Source organism: Coloeus monedula (assembly GCF_965178545.1).
Source record: "Coloeus monedula genome assembly, chromosome: 12".
NCBI lineage: Eukaryota > Metazoa > Chordata > Aves > Passeriformes > Corvidae > Coloeus > Coloeus monedula.
In genome coordinates, this window is record NC_138792.1 from 20,029,643 (window position 1) to 20,049,763 (window position 20,121).

Genomic DNA, 20,121 nt, shown 5'->3' on the forward strand with positions numbered 1-20,121 from the left:
TGAAATGACCCTGTTTCAGTGTACTGTTAGAGCAGATACGAGACACCACCAAGGTCTGGTCACACTGCAATATTTGCTGTCTTCCTGAGTTTGCTTCCATTGAGTATTTGACCTCATATTTCCCATGTTTGGTCCCTCTTAAGAAAGGTTGTTTTGTTGGGATAGAATCCCAATAGGTATTTTCAAGTTCAAGGAAAGTGAAAAGAAACAAATCCAAGCCCCCACTGTGCAATCCTCCCCTCTGTACCAACACAGAGGCTGTGCTTTTTTTCAACAGGCCTCCATAAAGGAGAGATGAAAGGCAGAGTTCAGGACCAGGTCTGAAACCTGGACTTAATCCAACACCGCTAAATCTCTGGCTGCAATGATGTTACATTTCAGTGAGACAGGAGGGTGGAACCTGGAGGGAAACTATTACCAGTGCTTAAAAGTTTCCCCTGAGTGTGTTTTGGGGCCTCTGTTAGAGTTTTGTAATGGATCTTACCTAGGCTTATTCTCCATCATTGCATGGAACAAGTCATTGCTGCTTCAGTGTTTCTGCTGGGGTAGTCTGCATGAGGAAGACTTCAACATCAGCTTCACAAAGAAGAACCCTCATAAGACCTGGCCTTTGTTCAGGAAAAAAAGGTAGTCACAGGTCTCTCGGCATCCAGGGAACTCCTCTCTTTCAGCTGCCTCAATGAGACCCAGTGTATGAGAGCAGAGAGCTGGGAAGGTGCTCTTTTCAGGTGGGAATCAAGCCCTGAGTTCTAATCTTCTATTCTACCTATGATTAAGCACTCCCAATGCAAATAGACATTCCTGCTCTTTCAAACCAACTTTGTGTCAAGCTATTCCCAGGCAGGCAATGACAAGAACAGGCACGGGAGGAGAGCCTTCCTCATGCCATTACCATTAAAGATCTGAAGACCTGTTCTCCAGCTCTTTTCCTTTCTGGTCCCTCCCACATCTCTGCAAAATTGTATAGAAAATACAGCTTTGCTAATCCAGTGGCTTTCTCCTCTGAGTCTGCAGGACTCTAAGTATGAAACAGAAGCAAGGCAAAACCCAATTATCACATTGATTAAAATCATGACCCAGTCTCACTGTGTTTACTCATGTGATTAAAATTTCATTGAAATAGGAGAACAGGGGTCAACCAAGGAGTTTCCCCACCAATTTCAGTATGTTGTGGATTTTTGCATGGGTATTTACAACTAAACTATGGTTTAACCCCACTGGAACTGGCTGGTCTTATGTACATGTAAATGCAAAAGATGAAATTACAAAAGCAGCAACAACTTGGCCAAATAACTTGGGCCAAAGCAGGAGTGAGGTGTTTTCTAATCCTGCTCGATGGATGAGCAGTGCAGCAAGACATACTGTGTGTATGGTAAACAGGAGCACAGCCCCAAGCTGGGGGTAGAGGAATTGTGTACCTGTGGGGGAACCTGCGTGTGTTGTAAATACATTTATTTCCTGACCTAGCAGCAAAACTATGTGTCACCCCACTCTAATGAACACTAGGCAAGCAGTGAAGAAACATATTGCTAATTGTGAAAAAAACCCTTTCACAAAGCAGCAAGTCAGCCATGAGAGGTAAGGGTCCTCAGGCTGAGGGTAAGAAAGGGCAATGACTGGCAACAGTGGCATGGGAAATGCATACCTGATGTGGGGGTTCAGAGCACTGTGACAAAAAATCCTATTATAAAACTGACTTTTTGTCCTAAAGGAGGAAAGAAAAAGGAGTATCTGCCATTTAGAAGCATATTCATTTTAGTAGCCTTCATGCTCTTCAGACATGCCCAATCATTGTGTGGAAATCCTGATGGTATTTTCAGCCCAGAATGAAGCTACAACACACAAAGGAACCAGGCAAACAGGATGCCAGCAAGCCTTGCTAAAGGAAACACCATGTAAATCAGGGAGAGGAGGTCACAATGACTATAGGATGTATTACTTCCATAGCAGGGGCCAGTTCAACCTTTGGCTTGAGAACAAGATTAAGTCTAAGCAACTGTGTTAAATGACATTGTGTAGGGAGGATGTCGTGGGCTAGCCTTCACACATCAAAGGTTACCATCCAAGTCACAGCACAGGAACACAGATTTTTTTACAGATCTGACCCATGCCCCAGTTAACCCAATCCCCTGCTCTCAGATGTAGCCCATGACTTAATGCTTGAAGCATTAAGGTTAGGGTTAGGGTTAGTGTTAGTGTTAGGGTTAGGATTAGGATTAGAAAAGGAGGGTCCCCCCTGGTTTCAGCTCACTGACAGTGCAGTGCCAGACTTGATGAAGTGTCTTAGCTAGTTCCCACATTTGTTCATCTAATTAGGGCCACTGGACATCAGAGCATTACATGCACAGGTAGCAGCATGGCAAACCATGAGTCACACAATGTGTTTGCAGCACTAGTATGGAAAACAAACCCAGGAGCATGGTGGAATTATTCGTTGATCCTGTGTGTTGGCAGACTCTTTCAAATAGTTTCTCTTCACTATCAAGTAATAACTCCAAAAAATAAAACAAGATATTCCTATTGGTTGATAATTTTTTTCCTTCTGTTCAGCCCTGGTCTGTCTGAGCGGCTCTGTCAGACAGAGACCTCATCACTGCTGCTCCCACAGCAACGTCATGGATATCTGACAGCAGCAAAGTTTCCAGCCCTGTCCCATAAACAAGCGGAGTTTTTCCAAGCCCTTCCCTGCTTGCACTATGTTCTGAAACAAATCCATAACCAACAAAGGAAACAATGGCATTGGAGTGGAATCCCTTGGCTTTTACTTCATTTTCTGATGTAAATGGAGCCAGAGGTGTTGAATTGGGTCCCTCTATGATGCTTCCCATGGGATAATGCACAGTTTGCATTTCTCCAAAGCACAACGATTTGGAACTACAGTTGTCAAGGAATTTATTTTAAATGCCCTTTTGAAAACAAATTCTAAAGTGTTGGGGTTTTATTTTTTGGAGGCTGCTGAGTTCTTTTTTAATAAGATTTTTTAACTCTAAGGGCTACAGTTGTAACAAGTTGGTTTTGATTTGTTTACAAATGGGCTTACCTGCTAGAAAAGGCTGTTTCAGTGGAGCACTGACATTCAGGGCCCCTTTGAAAGACACCAGGGACCTAAAGACCATTGATGTTGTCAGATTTCCAAGACTGAATTCCTCCCTATAATATCCAGGCTTGCAGCCAATTTAGCTGGCTTGGAACAGTTGTAGCTTTAAAACATGCTTGATGTGTATTCAGATTTCAAAAAGGAAAAAAAAAGCCAAACAAACCCAGCATTGCAGTGATTCAGAAAGATACACAGATGATGGAGTGGAGCAACAAAGTCACAGGCAAAGCCAACACAAGCAGAGATGACCTTTCTAAATTCCACAGCACTAATTCTGCTCCTTGGAAAGAGTGCCTGAACATTTGTACCCCAGCCCGATACAACTATTTCCTTTCTCCATATCTGATTCCCTACATGGCTGCTGCGATACCATAAAAAAACTAGTTTGAAAACACAGTGGGCTATTTATGATTCTTTTTTTTATGAAGACTCACTGTTCTTCAGAAACTGATCATTCATGGATGTTTCTTGGGCAGGAGGCAAAGAGGAGGGAAGATGATTCTCTGGTTAAGTTTGCTCAAAAATTTAGGAGAAATGTTCCCATTGTTACTGACACATTTTTCTGATCTATAGCACACAGAATCCTGAATCCCCTTGCCCATGCAGTGGAGATAAAGGAACACAGCTGAAGTCCTCCCACTACCAGTGGGCATGTAATAAGCTTAGAGGCTCTAAAGCATTTTTATTTAGTATAATGAGTGTTGTTAAACTCAGAATTCAGAGGAACTTAAAACTGCAGGGGAAACATCTTCTGCTCATAGATTAGGAAATAGGTACTTTGGAAAGAAAAGATCAAGAAGTTTTATCCATGGGAATCCTTTGGAAAAGGCTGTGCCATTTTAATTGCATTGTTGCTACAACAGTAAGCAGAACCATATTGAGACTCTGGGCACTAGACATGGAAAAATATGGATGAAAAGCACTAACAAGCAGTAGTCTTGACTGCAGTCTTAAATTAGTCTGTCCCAGTGGTACCTTTTCACTTACAGGAAATGCCTCCTGAGGTATTTCCCAGGAGAATGAGAGCTGATGGGGAGGGACTGCATAGTTTGTAATGCTCCATGAATGTGTGCGGGGAGGAGGGGGGGGGGGTGGCGGGAAGGAGGAAGGGAAGGAGGGGACTGGCTGCTTTTTTTTGTATTTTTAAAGGCAAATCACTACTCTTTCATTTTCCGAAAATGTCTCTTATATATCTTACATTCAAAATTACTTGTAAGGGTTGTTTAAAGACAGAGGAGATGTCATCCCCAAAATTTCACAACTTGTCAAATCTTGTATGCAGAGAGAAAATAAAGATCAGACCACAGAGTACCAGATGGCAAATACAGTATTCCTCATATTTCTTCATAGTTTTTAAAAATCTTTTGACCTTCCAAGACAGTCTGTATGACTGAGATGTGGTGCACTCTCGTCTTCTAAACACTTACATTTATTTAACACTTTGAGTAGTCGTTTGCAAGACTGAACCTGTGACGTGAAAGAGATCAAAATAGCTTAACCTGGTTTAGAGTACATTTTCCTCATGTAATATACCCCTTTCAGCACATCTCCAGAGAGGGCTTTATAGGACAGATATTTCTCAAAGTGACAGAACTGTGAAAGTACATGTACTCCTTGGTACATGTTTACCTTGGAATGGTCTCTCAAGAGGATTCTTTCTCAACACAGACTTCTCCATAGACACAAAATTTCTCTACTGTGCAGATAGAAAACTTTCTAAAGAAAACTTCCTACACAACAACAACTAAAACCTACAAATGGGGGTAGAAAGAGAATGCATTTGGGCCCCTGTTGCTTTTCCTGCCTTCTCTATGATAACTGGTCCTAGAAGCTCCACCATCCCAGCCCACTCCACGGGTAGACCCCACTCTAGGCAGCACCATTAATGAAGCGCAGCAGGAGCTCGGGCCAGTCTCTGAGGGCTGTTACACACCACTCTGCTCTCTCTGGTATGGCAAAAATCCCCACGAGAGGAGCCTTAAAAGACTTGGAGTGGGAAACAGAGCGCTCAGGTGCCCTGGTGTGCAGGACGAGCGGCCTTCCAGAACACACGTGCCCGGCTGTCCCGGCTCCTGTCACTTCTTGGCTCTCCCACCGCGTTTGTCCAGAAAATCGATCTCGTAGCGTCACTTTCTGGGTCGCTCTTTTTCCGTACTAGCTCCGGGCTCCCGGGTAGCGCCCACCGTGGTCATCGCGGCCATTGCGAGCTGGGGCAGAGGCAGCTCCGGGGCGGCCTCAGAACCCCTTCATGTGCCCGAAGGGGGGTCCCGCGGGGCTCCGAGGCTCGGCCGTCCGGCCGCCGGAGCCGCGCTCGGGGCGGGGGCGCCGCGGCCCCGCCCGGCCCTGCCCCGCCCGGCCCCGCTCCGCCCCTCCCCGTGCTCACTCGCCGCCGCTGCTCCGGGACCGAGCGTGGGGCCGCCGCCGCCGGCAGCCACCGGCCAGCAGCCACCGGCCACTGGCCATGGGCCGCGCCGCGCCCCTGCCGCGGGCATGATAGCGCGGCCGCGCCCCGAGCTGCGCCGCGGGCTCCGCGCGGAGCCAGGCAAGTACCGCTGCGGGCGGGACGGGACGGGACGGGGGCGGGTGTGCCACCGCCGGGGTGGCTGCGCTGCGGGTCGGTGGCGGAGACGTTCAGCTGTCGACGCCGGGGCCGCGGGAGGCTCCGCGGAGGCGGATCGGGAGGCGCTGGATGGGCCGGGGGCAGCGGAGGTGGGGTCCGGTGTGTGCGGAGCCGGGGTCGTGCCTGCGGTCGGGACGGGACTCACGCGGGACTTTGGGAGCGCCGGTGCGGTGAAGCGCGTTCTCAGAATCCCTGCTGCATCCCGCCGCTGATCCAAGGGAGCTGTCGGGGGTGCGTTATGTGTGCTCGTGTCGGGACAGAAGGACAGGCGCCGTACCCTGCCATCGCTGCCTCATCCCTCTGCCTCCCCGGCAGCAGCTGCAGCCGCCCCTGAGGGCAGCTGGCGGCACCGGCTGTGGCCGGACGGGAGTGCCCGGGCTTTACAGAACCGCAACTGTCTTTGGTGATTTTTCAGCTCAACAGAACAAACAACAAAATATCATATTAGCACTAAGGTTAGCCTGAAATAATGGAAAGCGAGAGGGAAAGCTGTAAGCATTTTCTAAAGTGCCAGTTTGAAATTCTCAAATGATTCATCCAATACAAACAGTGTCTGAGTGGAACAATTTTCTTTGCAGGGAGTTTCCACTGGAACAAATAGCAAGCTCTGTTTAAAAAAAAAAAAAAATTAAAAATTTGCAGCTAGTTGTAATACTTGTAATGCTTTCCAGGGGCTGGCGTGTGCCCACAGCCAGGTAAATCCTTGTGATCCAGAGTGATGGTTCATTGCAGCTTTTTCTGCCAGTTCTTTAGAGCCACTTGCAGTTTTTACCTATGAGCCCTACCTAAGACAGTGGTGGCTGGGTTTCCATTTACCTTCTGACATTATTCCATATTTACAATATTCCTTAACATTCTTTTTGCTAAGCAGACCCCTGCCTATTGATCGCTTTGTGTAACCCGGAGTGTTGCTGTGATGTGGCAACTCTGCATTACCTGCAGACGATGGAAAATGAGGGCATTTAACAGGGTGCTCTTTGCCTCAGCATCACAGCCAGTGTCTCACTTGCACAGCCTGACCACTAGGGCCATGAACACCTCTTCTGCAGGAGCATGAAGCTCTATATAGATTGTATTCCCCAGATGCACAAAGGAGGATCAGGCACTGAACCTCAGCCTTCCACTGATGCCATTAAGGACCTGGTCATCAGTTTGTCGAGCATGACTTTCAGCTCATTAAGCCACGGGTACTTGATGGGTTATTTACAAATGGGAATGTTCCTGATCATCAGCTGCCAATGCCTTGCCGAGAGCTGGCTCATGCCCAGCTGCAGGGAAGTTCTTGGGTAAACTTCTTGGGCCCTGGACTGATGCTTTCCTGTGCACAGCTAAAGAGAAGTAAAGTATTTAGTCTGTGAGCCAGAGAGAGGTGTTCAGGAGGCTGTTTTGGTCTGCACAGACCTTTTAAACCTACCCCCCGAGACTGCAGCTGACCAGTTTTCTCCAAGATCTCACTGCCTGCACAGGCAATAGCTTTGTTGAAGCACATCTATTTATCGCCCTCTAGTGAGGTTTTAAAAATTAACATAGATTCCTTCCATGAGGAAAATAAATATTAGAGTTTATCGGTTTAAGTAGATTTGGATTTTTTGAGAGTCAGTGGCTTCATGGAATCCCTCTCAAACATGATACCACACTTTGGATGGGTGCGTAGCCTAATTTTGGATAGGCATGGAGATGTAATGATAGTGTGTGTGTCTCCCCTGCAGTCGCTGGGTTCTCAGCAAAGGTCTTTGCATCAACAGCACTGGATACAGTTCCTTTCTTTTTACCTGTCTTTAAGTACTCTTGCACTTTAGATTTTGGCTGAACCCAAAAGTAGATCACTTGACATGGCTCTGGTCTAGGTGATTGCTTATGCTTCTTGGTGCTCCACCTTTCTTAATTATAATTCAACTGGGCTAGCCCCAGACTTGGGAAGTGGTCTTTTCTTTGCAGAGGAGCTAGCTCCAGGGCTGGAACTGTTTTAGGTTGTAACCAGGGGATGTGATTCAATCACCTCTGTAGTCAGACTGGTTTTTCTTCACAGGTATGGGAGATGATGAGAAATGTACCATGAATATGGTTTCTCTTAATTAGCCTGAAGATGTAGCGGGTGCTTGTTCTTCATGACCAGCCATGAGGGTTCTCAGATCCTCTCCTGCTTGTAATGCATAAGGTTCTGATTTGCAGCTCTGATGCAGAGATCCTTGTGGATCCTTTCCTGGTCCCTTGTGGACAGCATTACATCAGCAGCACAGTGTACTCCATCTTCCTGCCTGCCCCAGGTTCACCACCCCTCTGTCACACCAGCACCCTCCAAAACACCCCCAGATTCCTGTATTTGTTCTGTTCACTTTCATCAATATACTACACACTCCTCCACTCTTGCCAGCTGACACCATTCAGCTCTTGCTGGAGCAACAGCTCCCAGCAGATCTGAATACAAACACCTCTGAGAATGTCCCCAGCAGCACTCAGCCACTCAGGCTGTTGCTCACCTGTGTCCTGCATCACCTGTGTGCAGTCACATCTGTGTCACATGCACCTGACTCAAATGAACACCCTCAGCAGCCTCTGGAGCACCAGCAGTGCATTGGCTGTTGGCAGCACTGCTCAGGGGACACCCTGCAGTGTGTCTGACTGGCAGCTGGCACACACAAGTCACCCAAGGGCCGTACTGAAGTGTGGTGCTGTGGTGCACACTGAGCTACGTGGATGGCTTCTCAGCTAAGTCAGGAAATCTGCTGTGGCAGCTCCCCACCCCTCTGTGTGCTGCTAGTGTGGGACTGACATCTCTTCAAGGCAGTGTCAGCAGTGTGGGTGCTGACATCTAACAGAGCAAACAGCCAGTCTGCTTAACAGCACCTTCTCCACTTCAGCCAGAGGCTGGGAGTGTGACAGTCACTGTTGGTTTAAAGCAAAGCTAAAAACCAATAAACCCCACTTCTTCTCATCTTCCACTTCTCTGTGTTTCCTCCTGAGGTATCTTAGAGCTGTGGGAACTGGCACAGGGATAGGTGCTCAGCGCCCCTGCACTAGGGATCAGCCCTTCTTTGCTTGTGCACAGTGCTGCCCTCCTCATATCCCCACGGACCAAATGGCAGGACAGATAAGGACATGAAAGTTTCCAAAACCAGGCATCCATAGTTAGCCCCTCGGAAAACAGCTAGGGTGGCGCCCAGTTTGTGGTATGTGAGAGAGAAACTGAAGCAAAACAGGATGCTTTTGTGATTTAAAACTTATTTTTCATAATTCCTATTCAAAGGCTTGGTTTGGTTTGGTTTTGAAGTTGTCTGCTACATTTCTTGGGAAATTTTTAACCAGAAGAGCTTTGTGCATGTGTATGTGTGTATGCAGATGTGTATGTGCACATGTCCTTGTGTAGGGATTGCACATGAAGAGGCTGCTATTCAACCTCAGGAAAATTTTCCTCTTGGAAATTAGTAAAACTACTAGATACTAACAGCTAAGTAATGGCAAATATAAATTATATCTATGTAGCTTGTCTGTAAATCTTGCTGGATAATTGTTTTTTGCTCTGAACACCTCAAAATTGGAAAGATTATGTCAAATTATAAAGTGTTTACCAAAGACCCATGAAAATACTCATGACTGGATATATTAGTTTACTCATAAACATATTAAGATCAAGTAATGGGAAATGGGGCACAACAGACAGATTCTAGGAAGCCTTTGGAGTCATCTGTACTCCATAGTATGTCCTGTATTTAGCCTAGTTTCAGCTGATGCAGTTTTCACACTGTAGATGCTAAGGCAAAAGTGAAAAAGAAATGCTGTGAGAAATTAAAGCAGGGAATAATACATGAATAGAATAATTGTCTTTAAATTGAATGTTTCTTGGAGTTTTCCACTGCCTGCCCCTTCAGGCTGTACTGGAAATGGAGGTACAGAGAACAACATCTCCAAAAAGCCCCATGGCCACTCTCCAGGTGCTCCTGGGGGCAGGTGAACCTCCATGCTTCTGTGCCTCTGTGCTGCCCCTCTGTCACACAGATCCAACCCCCACAACCCCACCCTGTGCCCTTGCACAGGGCATGAGGGGTCATTATGCTACTTTAGCCTTACTGGCTGCCAGGGGATGATATACCCACTCTCACCACCCCCATCCTCTGCAGAACACTGGCATTTTATTACTGCCTTCAAGGGAACAAGATTTTCTGCCTTTGTTGTTTCTTTTCCTTGGATCATCTTGGAGTTTCTGCAGTGGCTTGCAGCAGTTGCTCCTGTGGAATAATTATAACAGCTTTGTGCAAGGAACTTTATGTGCATAGAAGTGATTCCACTGTTTGTATTTTCCTACCTCTCATGCCATCAAAGAATGGGACATGTTCTTTAAAGCCACACAGCCTGACTTGCATTGGTTCATAGCAAGAGCTTTGTAGTAAAAGAATGTGCATATTTCTTTGCTAGCCTTGGCAAACTCTCCCCTGGCCTCCAGGTTATTTGATCTTCGAGCTTCTCATCAGCTCTGATCAGCTTCTCTCCTTCCCTTTCCCAGTCCACTGGCAGCTCTTCAGGCTGTGTTTTCAAACCTCTCCTTTGCACCTTCTGTTTCACATGGGCTCAGTTCACATAATGCTGCTCCCTTCTGCCTTCCCTTTCTTGACCTTTTCTCAGCAGCTGAGCAATGTCTCCCTCTTGGCCTCTATCACTGCTCAACCCTTAATGCCTTCCTGCAACTCCAAAAACTGGCAAAAAAGTGTGATTGTTCAAGCCAAAATCTACTTTTATTTGCCCAGCTCATGTAACGTTAGACTCTCAGCTCCACTGAAATTCATGATCTTGGGATCCTCATTTGAGGGTAGGATGCCTATTTTTCATTTCAATCAAATGCAGAATTCTGTGGAGTTAAATCCTGCAATTCAGCACAAACCTATCCTGGGGTCTGATAAGAAGTTTGACAGAAAATGCTACTATGAGTGTACCCACAGTGATGCTGACAGGCAGATGAGCAAGCAGCAGAAGGAGGAAAATGCCTTTCATGGTGTGTGCTAGCAGAGATGCTGTTGATTAACCCATTTTTCAGCCAGTCAGCTCTGCGAATGCCATTTAACAACCGCCGAGTCTGTATAATGCTAACGGGATGCTTATAAGGCATAAAGGGATTAATGTTCAGCTCTAATGAAATCCAGATGCACAGAGCTGCCTCTTCTCAAAGCCCTTTCTCTGGCAAAGCTGCAAATAAAATGATTTAATCATTGTAAATAGATGAGAAGCACCATCACTCAACATGAAGCAACATTCACTCAGTACTTAAGTTCACAGGCTCCGAAGGCTGCTTGCAGTGGCCGGGTGGAGGGGCCCACTGACCCTCTGCCTGCAACAGCATCAGTCATGTGGGGGGAACATGGGACCTTCCTTGGGGAGCACAATTCCTGCAAGTTTGCATGAGGGGTGGGGGAAGCTGGCTTGGAAACCAGCCTCATTCTACCCCTGAGCAAAATCCAGGGCAGTTCTAAAGGTGGTGAGTCTCTGGTCAGTCTCCCAGGGGTGCTGTGGGCCACTGGCACCTTGGCACCTTGCCCTGGGTGTGTGCCTGGGAGAGGTGAGGATTTGTACCAGTGTCAAGTGGAGCTGTACTGTCTGCTCAGGAGACCTGAAGCATTTCTGCCTTGTAAACTGTTTGTGGTTTGCACTTTCTCTTCCTTGCGCAGTTTATATTTTCCTTTATCACACACAGACTTGGGTAGTCTGCATTTCAAGCACTGGGAGGTAATCTCAGCCCTGGCAGGGTCTGGACCACCATACTCATGCTCAGAAGCCCTGCATGGAAAGGCTGAAGTAATTCTGCAGCTGAGCAGACCCAGCTGTCTATGAGTTTTTAATTTTTAATGTGGCAGGAGGAGGGGTTTTGAACCAAGAGGCAGAGGGAAAAGGAGTTATTTTAAAGACCCTAAGGAATGTGTTACATTTTTCTGTTCCTCAGATTTGGCTTCTCTGCAAGTTTTTCATTTTGTCAAAGCTCAATTCAGTGAACTGTTTATTTGCATTTTTAAAGAAAGAGCATGATTCTTAATTTACTTTGGCCTCATTGATGAATTTTTATCCTGTGAAACCCAGCAAGTTCCCTTCCAATGTTATATATACAACTTCACAACACAAACTTCTACCCCAAAGTACCAACATAAATTAAATGGTCCAAAGGGCTTTATAAAAGTGTACTCCCACTGATTTCCCATGTGAGTAGTATCTGTAGTCACCTTTTATTCACTGATGTCATGCTCATCGTCAGAGCATGCCTCAGCTTAAAGCCAGAGACCATAAATGCGTGTAGAGGTGTGTAGAGATTTTCTTTAGAATTCCTTGTGAGATGTTCCTGGGGTAGCTTTCAGCATGGGTTCAAAGGAAGGAAAGGAATGAGGGAAGAGTCCTGCTATAAAATGATATCAAAACATGTAGGGGCAATCTATTGTGATGGGTTTTCAGCATATGAAGAATTTCAGGAAAATCCCAACAGATGCCAGATGTTTGGTCTAATCCATTATCAACACATATTTCAAATTTACTTGGCCCCGGACATAAGAATTGTGACAAAACTGTCTGGACTTCGAAGAAAAGGGAAGAAATTTTATAAAACAAGGTTTTACTTTTCCCACTGCTTTCAATCTCCCTTGCCAGTACTAGAAGGGGGAGGAAGCACTTCATCTAGCATCTGTTCATGTCTTGCCAGGCCAAATGCTCAAAATTCAGAAGTATTTCTGAATCAACATCAATATTTATTGATATCTTCAATTTCCATCAATTAGTGATTTGCTGTGCTGTGCTAGTGACAGAAGGAGACTTGTATTTGTGTTGTTCAAAGTTTTTCAAATTGATATTGATGCAAAAAATACTTTGTCCAAGTGTATCCTTTGGATGTTCAGGGCGTATTCCTGCTGCAGGTGATATCTAAGAATGACCCTCACCAGCAGTAAACATTGTTCTTGCAGTGCTTTTTTTCTGTTGTTCCAGAATATATAAACACCCCTCTCCTGCTGAACCTTAAGATTTGCAGAGAAAAGACCGCCTGTGGATGTTCTCAGCAGAGGCTGCCTCTAACTTTTAGAAATTCTGTCCACCAACACTGTATCAGGGTTGAGAGGCTTGGAAATAGCAGGATATATTTTTATTTTTGTATTCATCAGTTTTCACTTCTCTGTCTGGTTCTGGGACTTCAGGGAACACAGAGCTGCAGGTGGGCACCATGTTTTTTACAGAGGCACAGTTGATGGATGACACCTGTGGTTTGTCTTCCTGCTTAAAGCTTTTTGGCCCCACCTTGCCTGTCTTTGAGTGACAGTTGAGAGTTTTGCTCTTCTTTGGGACCGCGAGCAGTGCTGTGTCATGGGACTGAACATTTGTGCTGTTCTCCAGGCATGGGCATTGCTGGCAAGGCTGTGTTCAGTAGCCAGAAACACAGCCCCAAGCCATGACAAGTTCCAAGTGTCCTTATTTGGGTTCCAGCCCAGTGCCACTTAAGAATATCCCCATTACATCAGCTGCTCAGAAAGACCTGCTTCAGTCAGGAAGACTGGTGTTCTGTGTGGTGACAGTCCCTTCCACACTTTGCAGGATATCCTCCCTCATTGTCATCCACTGCTGGCATTGCTCCAGACTCCAAGGAAGGCACAAGTAATCCATGGCAGCAGGGAAAATATGTGGCATGGAACAGATTAGTGTGAATTAAGCTAATCCCCAGCCACCTCCCTTTCCACCTCCAAGTGGAAAACCCACTTGGCCTTTAGCAGGCAAGAATTGTTTCTCTCAGTCCCACTTATATGGGACATTTTAAAATAAACCAGCAGGGTTCCATTTCTTGGAAGGAAAAGGAAATGTTTCAAAGTGTGTCCTTGCAAACTGGTTTACTGCCACCAGGCTCTGCATATTTTAAGAAATGTTTTAGTTTGTTTGGAGCTGTGTATTAGCAGTAAGAGAGAGGGAAGCAGTTAGTGAAGTGTGACAGGAAGATGAAGTTGTGTAAAATGGCTCAGATAAATATTTACACCCAAGTTTCTTAGCTCTGAGTTCACATCAAACCATGGTTCATACAGAGCATGTATTTTGGAGGGCCTTCTCCATTTTGGAGCCTTTTCCCTGTCGGGTCATGCTGGCCTGCCTGCCTGGCGGTGAGCTGGGAGGAAGCTGATTAGCAATGCCTAGTCATGACCACTATCATGGGAGTATATCTCTGCTATACATGGCATCTTCACAGAATCACAGAATGGGTAAGGCTGGAAGGGACCACATTGGGTCATCTGGTCCATACTCCCTGCTCAAGCAGGTCATCCTAGAGCACAATGCACAGGATTGTGTGCAGACAGTTCTGGAATATCTCCAGAGAGGGAGACTCCACACCCTCTCAGGGCAATCTGTTCCAGTGTGCACAGAACCTGCACAGTAAAGTTCTTCCTCATGTTCAGATGGAGCTTCCTGTCTTCCAGTTTCTGCCCATTGCCTCTTGTCCTACTGCTCAGCACCACCGAGCAGAGCCTGGGTCCAGCCTCTGACACTCTTCCTTCAGATACTGACAGACATTGATGAGGTCACCTCTCAGTTGTCTCTTCTCAAGGCTGAACAAGCCCGAGTCCCTCAGCCAGTCCTTGTAAATGAGATGATCCAATCTTCTTCCCCTGGCTGAGAACTGTGCAAAGAGGGGGAAGCCAGTGTAGGAAACAAATCACAGCCCAGGGTTTTGTCTTGGTCCTAGAACTCCAAATATTCACCTTTAAGAGACACTTGGAGAAGTGGAGTGTTTTTATCTTATTCTGAGCTGGGCAGGAAACCAAGGCTGAGAAGAAAACACATCTCCTCCAAGGAGGTGACGGCATGATGTAGGAAGGAGTGTAGCTTTTCAAGCCAGTATCAGCCAAGACCAGGCTGGCAGAGTGGCACAGCACCCTGATGAGACTCAAGGCAGGCAACCACAGCGTGCCTGCCTCCCAGTGGGTGCCCTGTGATGGATTTCCCATTTGAGGCAAGGGGGAATGGCTGCAAGACAACAGCTGCTGGAGCCCCTGCTAAAACTGTTCCAGCTTGAGGGGTCATGTTCAAACTGTACGGTTTGCTGAGTGACAGATGAAGTCTGGGAGCAGGAGTGAAGGAGACAGCAGTCGTGTGGGTGCACTCTTCCCTAAACTCACTTTAAGTCCACATACAATGGCAAGCCAAGGTTTTTTTCAGTTCATGTAACCTAATGCCTGATTCTGTTTTATACACTGAACAATTTCCTCTTCTGTGTCGTTATCTTTCTCTGATGGCATTTTCTAACTAGAAATGCAACAGCAGTCTGACATGGGTACATGGTAGAGCATCCAGTGCTCAAATGAACAGAGCAGGAGGCGGCAGTGTCCCACATTATCTCATTAAGAGACTTTCGTAGGCATGCCTCTGCTAATGTAAACTCATTATCGGCTAGAACAGCAGCAGTTGCTTTCACATGGATGGATCCAAGTCCAAGTGATTAATTGTTTCTGTACTCTTAACTGGGTTCTTAAATATTTTTTGAATGCTGCCTGAGAACTAAGTGGCCATGTCCTACATTTATACAGTAACTTTTGCCCTGTTCTAGTAAACCACTGACAACTGTGCCCAGCTGATTACTGGCAGTGATCTGCTATCTGCTCTGACAGCACATGCTGATACTGTGAGGGGAGTATTTGTAGGAACAAAGTGTTTCACAACATCCATCCAAGAATAAGAATAATGTTGATGTTGCAGGCTCTGAACAATCTGTGATGCTTCAAATAATCAATGACATTGTGACCCATGTTTTACTCTCTCTCACTGTGTCTTTAGCAACATAAGCCTCCCTAACAGATAAGAATGTCAGCATGAAATGGACTCTGAGTACATGGTTATAAAAATTGGGGGGGGTTTTTTGAAGAGTATATGATACCCTTTCATCACCTTTGCAGCAAAGAAGTGGACTATTTGTCTAATGAGGGGAGAGTGACACTGACAGCTTAATGTTCCACATAAAAGAGTAACAGAGCCTGGCAGCTAAGAGCGTTGGGAGCAGCAAATTTCCCTTGGAAGTGTGAGCTGGGTGCTGCAACCCCACCTTGAAACACTGGGGTTGAAGAAAGCACGGGGTAGTTTCAAAGAAACAGTGTATCAATATTTCTGAAACAAATATTTCAATTTATGTTGTGCAGAAAAATCCCTGTTAAACAAGTTTTTTTCATTTCTGAATGGCAACTAAACCAAACAGTGTCATTCCAGAGCTACAGGCATTGCAAACTTTGACCAGCTATTGACAGAAGGAAAACCCACCCTGTGCTAAGCAGGTGTCATTATTTTTCAGCTCCATCCCACCTTAACTATCTGGAGAAAAACATTCAAGTGCAGAGGCCAGTGGGGGAAAAAAACCCCACTGCTGCTGGCCAGCTGAGCCGATAGCATAGACCATACATGGATTTGGAATGAAGGGCATTAGACTCACAACCTCCCTGGTGCCAAGAAATACACAGCTAAAATCAGCAGCTCAGAGATGAGTAATGCACAAACATGGTCCAGAGTGTTAGAAGTGTTCAAGCACTTCCAGAGTATGTTGGGTAAATGAGTATCTGTTTCCATGGCACCAAAACAGCACAGAGATCACGCCATGTCCTTCAGCAGTTCTCTGATTCCATGCCCAGTGAATGAGAGCAAAGCTGACCTCCAGGAAAACACTCCCTAGCTCCTGCATGGAGGAGCACAACGAGGTGCCCTCTTCATCTAGAAACAATGTTTGTGGGCAAGAGCTGCCCAACGCTGCTGGCAGCCAGGTGAGCCCGGCTGGGAGCCACCAGCCCCCCCCTTGGAGCCCAGCCAGCTCTGCTTGAGCCCAGCCTTTGGGCAGGGGGATGAAGGGTCTCCAACATCAGACAGAGGACTTGTAATGCTGCTTCTGTGTAGTGAGATGGGAGGGTTTTTTTGCAAGAAAACCATAAAACTGTAGAGCTTAGAAGCATGCAGGATTCAGAGCGCATTTACATGGCACTGGGAGAACACTCAAGGTGTTAGGAGACTCTGTCCTTGTCCAGCTGCCTCTTAAGAAAATGTCACTTACATGGGCTGGCCCATACGCAAACTGTTTAAAATGGGGTATACACCTAGGTTCTCCCATGTGGAGAGGGAGCACACAAGCAACTGTTCTACTTTGTATGCCTACTGAAACCAAAGGCAGAACAATTTATTATTCCTTTATTAAATATGCAAATTAAGTATGTTACCCCTGAAATTGTGCCAATTAGTTGTGTCCAATTCCCTCAGTCCAATGCTACTTTCAGAGTGGCCAAAATGATTGCCTTACCTACAGTAAGGGGATTCCGTCATCTCAGTGATGTCCTGCCAAAGGGACGTGACTGGCTAGGATCAAAGAGACTTTGGCTGAGGTCTTGGAAGGCAGTTTTTTGGTTTGCCTAGAGACTGTTTGGGGTCAGGCAGCTGGACCTCTGGATAGCTGATGATCTCAGCATTTTTTTTGGAGAGATCAAGTATGGGGAGTACCTTGTGTCCTGTAGTCACAGCATTTCACTGGAAACTCACAGTTCTGTCTTTGTTAGACGTCCAGGGGTAGCCCAGTGCCTGCTGGAAGTGGTGCTCTGGGACAGGTCCTCAGACCTCTCAGGAGAGGTGAGGTGTGTGGGCAAAGACAAGGCTGCTTGGAAGGCACTGCTGCCACCATTCAGATACAGTCTGAAACCCTTGCCAGTGGTCAGAAGAAGAGATCCACCAGTACTGACTCCCTGAAATTTATTCTGGGATAAATGCCCTCCTACACTAAAATTCCACCATGTATGTCGTTAGTACCACTTGTACCCCAGAAGAGAGTGGTTTTGGAGTGGACAAAATGATTGCCCTACCTACAGCAAGGTACTGTGTGCCGTGGGATTTGTTGGCACAGAAAATACTATCACAGGCAAGGGTTTATTACAATGCCATTGAAGACGCTGCTGCAATCTGCAATGTCCCTGGCACAGAGGTGCACCAGCTCACCCTGTCTTCATCCGTGACCGCTGCAGCTGGCAGCTGCTGGCGTTTGCCCCCAGGCATCCACACCCATCCTCGCTTCCCACCTTAAGATAGTGCATGACTGATGCTTTGCTGCATTATGTTTGTAGGAACATTTTATTCTATTAAGGTACCTCCAGAAGCCAGATGTTCTGTTTTAGTAGGAACTTCCTTTTTTAAAAACAAGCATTTCTGAGCTGATGTTATTTTTATTCAGTTCTCCCTGTGAAACTTCCAAAGACAGATTTTCGCTTGGCAATGTCATAGCAGGGTATGAGGGAGAAATTGCCATCCATCTGCCTCTGTCTACATATGTATATGTACCCAGGGAACCTACTCAGGGAGCACTACTGATACTGCAAAGTGAATATTCATATATTAGGAAATTGCTTTACTAAATCACACTTGCAGGCCCACTCCAGCTCGAGTTACATAATCACAATGCTTTTTCACAAGGTCATCTGTGCTTTGGAGGCTTCTGTTGGACCTGATCAGGCATGGAGTAAGGAGTCTGTGTTGTAGAAAGCTCTAGCCTGTAGGATTCCCACGTCTTTTGTTGCAGAAGTCAAAAGGTATAAACTAAATGGGAGATGAGGAGGGTGTCCCTTCCCTGACAGCTGGACTCCACACCAGCCTCTGCCATGGATTTCCTTTCTGAACTGTGTTACATCACGTAACCAGCTTTTGTTTTCTCACACAAACCCCTGGAGACAGACCTGCAGCCATGCTGAGCTTCTGTAGCTCCAGGGAGGGTAAACAGAAGCAAGTACTTCAAACCAGCCCCAGCCAGCCTTCCAGTTTGCTCTGAAAAACCAGACACAATGTGGTGAACACCAGTCATGCAAATTGACTGAAATGGCTCTGTCCTTTGCATTTCTATCACTGATATGAGGATAATACCTTCCTCTGACATCACAAGAATATTAATGTTGTCATAAGGTGCCAAGCTGTAATAGCCTTGTGTCCTCAAAGATGGAACCAGTGAGCTCACATGCAATGAATATCTTCTGTGTTCAGCACAGACCTTGAAAAGTATACAATTAACAAAAGGAACAAATTTTCCCCATAGGGCCTCTCCCTCATCAACCAGCAATCATGATTTCTTTTATTCTTAGAATTTTTCATATTTTGTAACATTCAGAAGTCAAAAGATCAGTAAGTCTCAATATGCTCTGAACTCCCTGGCACTTAAATCTCTAACATAGGCAAATGCTGAAATTAGAAATGAGCCATGGGACAGATTTTCCCATGCTTACTAATCAAGAGTCACTGATGTAAGGATTTCTCTCCCAAGCTAAAATCTGTCATCTTTCTCCGGCACAAAATTTATTTAGCAAATAAAAGGAGACCTGTGACCTCTGTATATGTTGACTTGGATAGTTATCATTTCTAACTCTCAGGTCTCACCATTACAGTCACCCCACTTCTGTGTTGTATAAGATGCCGTGGCTGTTAAAAAAGACACAAATGTCTTGAGGTTAGGCTGCCTGGAGAGGGGCCTAGTAACAGCCTGTTTGCTGAACCTGTGAGTCATGGAAAATGAAAATAGAGAAAAATCTACTAAGGAGCCTCATCCATTCCTCCAGCTGATAAAGTACGACTCCCTAGAGTATTACATGCTCTTCATATCTTTGTCTGGTCCAGTTTTAAATTGTATTTCTATAACTTTCCCTAACAAACTATTCCATGGTATGAATGTTTGGAAGTTTTTCTTGAACTTCGTACTTCGGGTTTTTTCCTCTGTTTATTCATATAATTACTTTGAGATTTGGCTGTGAAAATATGAATGTGAGAGTTGAGCAGTGTTTTAATGATCAGGAAGGGAAGGGAGGTGTCTGACAGCACAGATCATGGCTTTCAGTGCTGAGGTTTCATGACTATTAGCTAGACAAAAAGAAAATTTGTAGAGTGCAATGAGCAGCAGGTCTGTTTCCAAGGTGGCCAGGCTAACTTGAATATCTTTTTGTCTTGCAGAAGATGAAGCCCATCGTCCAAAGAAGACGATCTACCTCATCTGCCATTACCAAAGCCCTTGGCAAATCAAAGTCCCATTCCAGGTAGAGGAAATACCTTTCTGACTCCTGTTTCCATCTTTCTGCCTATACAGACTGAAATCAAACTGGTTTTCAAATTCATTTAACAATGTTGAGGGCAATTTGGTCCTGCAGCAGGGGCAGGCGGGGGCAGGTGGAGAGGGACGAGGCACCAGACAGATGTGGTGGGTTGCAGGACATGGGCTGCATTTAGCACCCCTGAGGAGCATCCTGGCGTTCCACCTCAGCATTTCCCTGTGCAGCCACCCCCAGCTTGCTCACTGCCAGAGCCCTCTGCAGCCCTTGCTCCATCTGCTGGACTGCCAGGGGGAGGGACAGCCCTGAGAATTGCCTCTGGCTCAGCTACAGGTACACCTGGGTAGGTTAGGGGGCTG

At 46.0% G+C, this 20,121-nt stretch overlaps 1 protein-coding gene across 1 annotated transcript in view; it reads left to right on the forward strand.

The window, feature by feature from the left end:
* The first annotated feature begins 5,494 nt into the window (after positions 1 to 5,494).
* LOC309577454 (rho GTPase-activating protein 20-like) overlaps positions 5,495 to 20,121 on the forward strand; it is a 30,643-nt gene continuing 16,016 nt past the window's right edge. The window contains exons 1-2 of the mRNA XM_082289496.1: positions 5,495 to 5,639; positions 19,668 to 19,750. Of these exons, the coding sequence (XP_082145622.1) occupies positions 19,671 to 19,750 (80 nt within the window). The 5' untranslated portion in view covers positions 5,495 to 5,639; positions 19,668 to 19,670. The remainder of the gene's footprint in view (positions 5,640 to 19,667; positions 19,751 to 20,121) is intronic.